The sequence below is a fragment of the Abramis brama genome (assembly GCF_963993115.1).
Source record: "Abramis brama genome assembly, chromosome: 2".
Taxonomy (NCBI): Eukaryota; Metazoa; Chordata; class Actinopteri; order Cypriniformes; family Leuciscidae; genus Abramis; species Abramis brama.
Window position 1 is genome coordinate 69,086,016 of NC_139964.1, and position 5,000 is coordinate 69,091,015.

Consider the following 5,000-nt stretch of genomic DNA (forward strand, 5'->3'; position numbering starts at 1 on the left):
GAGAAATTATGAGTTTAATGCATAAAATAACACATATTAAAATAATACCCACCCTTTCTTGTATGTAGATGTCTTGGAGTGCTTTTCCTTCTTCTTTAGGTTTTTGAGCTTGAAGTTGTTGCTTTTCCCTGAAGAGATTATCTGCTTCCTTCAGTGCATTCAGCGTCTCCAGAGATTTCTGTTTTTCTTCCTCTGCCTTTCGTTCCAGCATTTGCCTCTGATATAGAGTCGAGAAAAATGTTTAATTCAATAAAGGCATTTCAAAATATATATATAAACAGTGTGATGCTCAAACCCAGCATCACTGTGGTAAACTGAAGCCATGAGCCCCGCGCAGCCGTGTGTTACAGTGGAGCGGCTGAGGGGCGATGTGAGGCACGACGCGGAGCGCAGATTTAGACATGTTTACATGTATAAAACATCAGGAATAGGTCATTTACCCTGGATTCTCTGTGTGCAGCGATAGACTCCAGCATGGCTGCATGTTTTTCTTCTTCCTCACACTGCACTCGGGCCCGTTCGGCCTCACGCTCAGCGTCTGCTTTTGCGATGTTCTGTTCCTCGTTCTTCCTCAGACGATCGATGTCTTCCTGCTTCTGCACGGCTAACTTCTGCATAACAGTCTCTCTGGGTCTTTGACGCTCTCTAAAGCAAACATAAAGACAAACACAAGCCCAGTTCTGAGACAAAGCAAGCAGTGGAAAGGGTTATACTCTCTCTCCAGGCTTCCCACACTGATTTCAATAACCTTCCCAGTTAGATGTGATTCATGAATGAGCAAGTTGTAAGAATGTGGATGTCAAATGGTTTGTCAGGTAACAATCTTTTGAATTAGTTTATTTTGAATTTAGGTTTATACTAATTTATTTACATTTGTATAAATGTTCCCAAAAGACCTTTCACAGACTAATGAAAGATTGGAACTGGTTTGCAAGCAAGTTTGAATTTGAAACAAACACTCAGAGCAGTTTCTAGTTGGTTAAATACACTGAAGACCCGAATAAAGTTGGCAAAACTCAAATAATTTGAGGCAATCAGTTACATCAAATCGTTTAAGTTAACAAATTGAATGTTTAAGTAAGCAGAGCTTGCAGATTTTTGTTTTGCAATCATACATTTGAATTGCTCTTAACTTGAAATATTTGAGTAAGATCATTCATACACAACCTAAAATTCCCATCTAATCTCAACTTCAACATTTTTAGTAGTGGAAACTTGGCTAGATTTAACCAGCTAATTCAACAAGTGCTACATTGCTAATTGGTGACACAATGCTTTGACAGCATCAGCATATCATAGCACTTGCGGAATGAGTACAGCAACTTAAAACATTTAACACACACTGTTCTCAAACCAAGCTCATGCTCCACTCGTCACCAGCCATGATGGCGACTCAAAAAACCCAACATAACAGAAACTCTTCTAAACTAGCATAACAAAACATTAAACACTACTAAATCTCCCACTTAACATTAATATGACACAAAAAACATTTTAGCATTTACTCTCCCTTTTGAGCGTCATAGCAAAGCATGCTGGGAAATAAAAATCCCAGCCTAGTTTCAGTTCAATTTAAGTTTGTCAAAATGAAAAGAAACAAGTTCATAGAACTCAAAACACCGAACAATTCAACTTACTTAAAATGTGTCAGTTTTGTGAACTCAAAAGAAAAAAGAAAGTTTTAAATACTCATAAAATTTTAACTAATTTGTATAATTTGAGTTGGCCCTACTCAAAACAATGAAATATTTTGAGCGTTAGGGTTTACAGTGTTATGAAGCTAAAAAATATATATATATATATATATATATATATATATATATATATATATATATATATATATATATATATATATTAGATGAGACATTAGATGAGAAACTTAAACTTAAACTTTGAAATGTTGCCTTGGCAACTAACTGAAATAACGTTTCAATATGTAAGTTGAAGTACTAAAATTACTAAAACTGAAATAAATATAAAATAAACCTCAAAAGAAATAAATAAAAAAAACGAATAAAAAAAAATGACAAAAGCACATACTCACAATTCCTAAAACTTAAACTATACAAATAAAAGGTAATTTCTAAATACTGTATACTATAAATAATACTAAAATAACAGCCCATGATCTCTAGAGATTCACAGTTTTAAAGTAACAGAAATGCCTAAAATGCGCCCAAAGTTATTTTATCTGTTGTCTAGCATTTAATACATCAAGTTGAGTATGGGTTGGAAGTGTTTAACACTAATAATAAGCATGCTGTGTGTTTAATACGTGCTAGCCCTCATACATGTAAGAACATGCTCCTGAAATCAGCTGTAGGAAGCAAAATAAAGAAGTTGATTTCTGGCACTGATGAGAATCCTGTAATCTCCGCCACAGGACGCGTTTGTCTGATGTAGAGCACCTGAGTATTCCCTCCCGCTTCTCCCTCCACACTCTCTTCTGTTCCTCTCTCTGGCTGGAGATCTGCTGTCTCTTCTCCTCCTCTTCCTCCTTCCTCCGAGCCTCCGCTGCTTTCTTCAGCTCTCTTTCGGTCAGAAGCTCCTGATGGAAGACAGAAGAAGGGGTTTCAGAACCGCATCTGGTCCAGTCTGCTTTCACTGTGTGAATGTTGTCCAACAACCGCCGTACCTGAAAAGCATTCGTCGATCTCCTATTCTCTTCCTGTTTCTTGCGCTCTTTCATGGCCTGTTCCCTCAGATCGAGATCTCGGAGTCACTCCAGCCTCCCTCCTGATCTCCTGCCTCTTCTGCTCTTTCTTCATCTCATGATCCTGACACCTAATGAAGTGGGAAACATCAGACTCCTCCTGCTTTAAGGGAATTCCCAGCTGACAGGGAATGTTCTCAGAACCTCAAAGTTACGAACAAACGTTCTTCTAGTAACATTAATAGAAAGTTCGTTCAAAGTTATCTGGCCTTTAATCATGTTCTCAAAACATTCACACAAAAACATTATTTATACATCATTGGTGGAGTGTTTTTTTCTTTAATGAATTGTTTTAGTTGGACAATCGTCTAACATCTATCTATAAATTACAGAAACGTCTGTCTGTCTGTCTGTGTGTGTGTGTGTGTGTGTGTGTGTGTGTGTGTGTGTGTGTGTGTGTGTCTGTCTGTTCCTCGCATATCTCTCGAACCGTTAGTCCGATGGATTTCAAACTCGACAGGTGTCTTGCTACGGGCACGAGTAAGTGCAGTGCCAAGTTTGACATTGTTTGGATGAGAATGCAAAAGCTATCGTTAAATATATCATTTTTAGAAGGTTGTGGTTTAAAAATAAACATTCTGACATAAACACTCTGTCAGCTACACTGTTTACTTCTGAATATTTCTGAATGTTTATGTCAGAATGTTTATTTTTAAACCACAACCTTCTAAAAATTATATATTTAACGATAGCTTTTGCATTTCTCATCCAAACAACGTCAAACTTGGCACTGCACTTACTTATGCCCGTGGCAAGACACCTGTCGAGTTTGAAATCCATCGGACTAACGGTTCGAGAGATATGCGAATAACACACACACACACACAGATAGACGGACACACAGACAGACAGACGTTTCTGTAATTTATAGATAGATGTAAGGTAATATATTTGTGGTCGATATAAAATGCTTTAACTACCTTGGTAGTCCGGTGCCTTCGCGTTGTTATCACCCTCTTCCATGTGGATTACATCTGATCTTGCACACACCACAACTCGCTGTCGCCAAATCGTCTCCGCTGTCGCAAAACCTCAACTGTGCGCAAGCCTCAGTGGAACCAGACGATAGGCTTAAATGTTTCCCGGCTTGACTGTTAAAAGCAGATGATTGGCTTTCCAGCGGGAGGGGCGGGACATGTGCATACAACCGCCATCTTTGCCGTTACGGGTTTTCCTTATATAGTTGTATTGAGGATTGAAGAAGTGGCACGTCTCTTAATTGTCTCTGTCACGGCTGGACGTGCCTCTTGGATCTTCTGCCTCTCGCTGATGAACGCCGTCTGCGAATCATTCCATGTGACGCTGTGTGAGCTCCTCTGGAACAGGGTACTGGGCTATATCATCCTTCAGCTCTTTCTGAGAGAGAGGAAAAATGTTATTTGGCATTTTCTTAATGTTTAAACATGAGTCGACACTAATTCTCCGACCACATAAAGTCCTTGTTATTGTTTCAGCACAAATCTCGATCATCAGGAACAGTTACCCTAAAGTGGAAAACTTTGACAACACTAACCCTAAAATTTACATGAACCCCGCCCCCGGGAACGCGATTTATAGATTACCATGACAGAATATGCTAATCAATGACTAGATTATACAGTAAGATAACTACACATAAGCTACATACATTCATCAACTAACCATTCAGAAATGTTGTCTACATGTTGTCACTTCTTCTTGAGTCTCTTCATCTTTGTCTGACTGCGGTTTGAACATAAAAGGCTAAAGGTTTTTCGAAATATTCAGTGTGTGTCTGTGTGAGGTAATCGAAGATGCTTACACGGCGCGTTTTTGCTCACCCTCAAAAAGTGACAATTTTAATATGCTATAAAAAATATCTGTGGGGTGTTTTGTGCACTCTGGGGACATCAGAGACTTATTTTACATCTTGTGAAAAGGACATTATCGGACCCCTTAAATATATTTTAATTTCTAAAGGACTTTCAACAGGAATCAGCGTGATCTGGATGATCGCGTGAGGGATGTAAAGTGACTTCTGTGTACAAGAGGCTTCATACATTGGCACCCTTTTGACAGTGGACTTTCTTTGTTTGTGAAACTTCATGAGGGTGAATTTGAAAAGTTATTTTTGGTTGAACTATTCCTTACTCACCATGTTGTTTTCCAGACCTTGCACATAGTTGCCATACTGCTCCAATACGGGCACAATACGGTCAGCCAACCAATCATTCATGTTCAGCTGTGGATGACATGTTATCAAGTGCTGAATATAAATGAGCAGAAATGTGAGTGATACTGGTTTGTGTGTGTGTGTGTGTGTGCGTGC

General features: G+C 38.8%; 1 protein-coding gene across 1 annotated transcript in view; it reads right to left on the reverse strand.

The window, feature by feature from the left end:
* The window catches only part of LOC311068307 (cilia- and flagella- associated protein 210-like), a 4,174-nt gene extending 445 nt beyond the window's left edge, over positions 1-3,729 (reverse strand). The window contains exons 1-5 of the mRNA XM_084090670.1: positions 3,634-3,729; positions 2,636-2,784; positions 2,409-2,548; positions 441-645; positions 53-217 (exon numbers count right to left, since the gene is read on the reverse strand). Of these exons, the coding sequence (XP_083946796.1) occupies positions 53-217; positions 441-645; positions 2,409-2,548; positions 2,636-2,689 (564 nt within the window). The 5' untranslated portion in view covers positions 2,690-2,784; positions 3,634-3,729. The remainder of the gene's footprint in view (positions 1-52; positions 218-440; positions 646-2,408; positions 2,549-2,635; positions 2,785-3,633) is intronic.
* Positions 3,730-5,000: the final 1,271 nt, after the last annotated feature.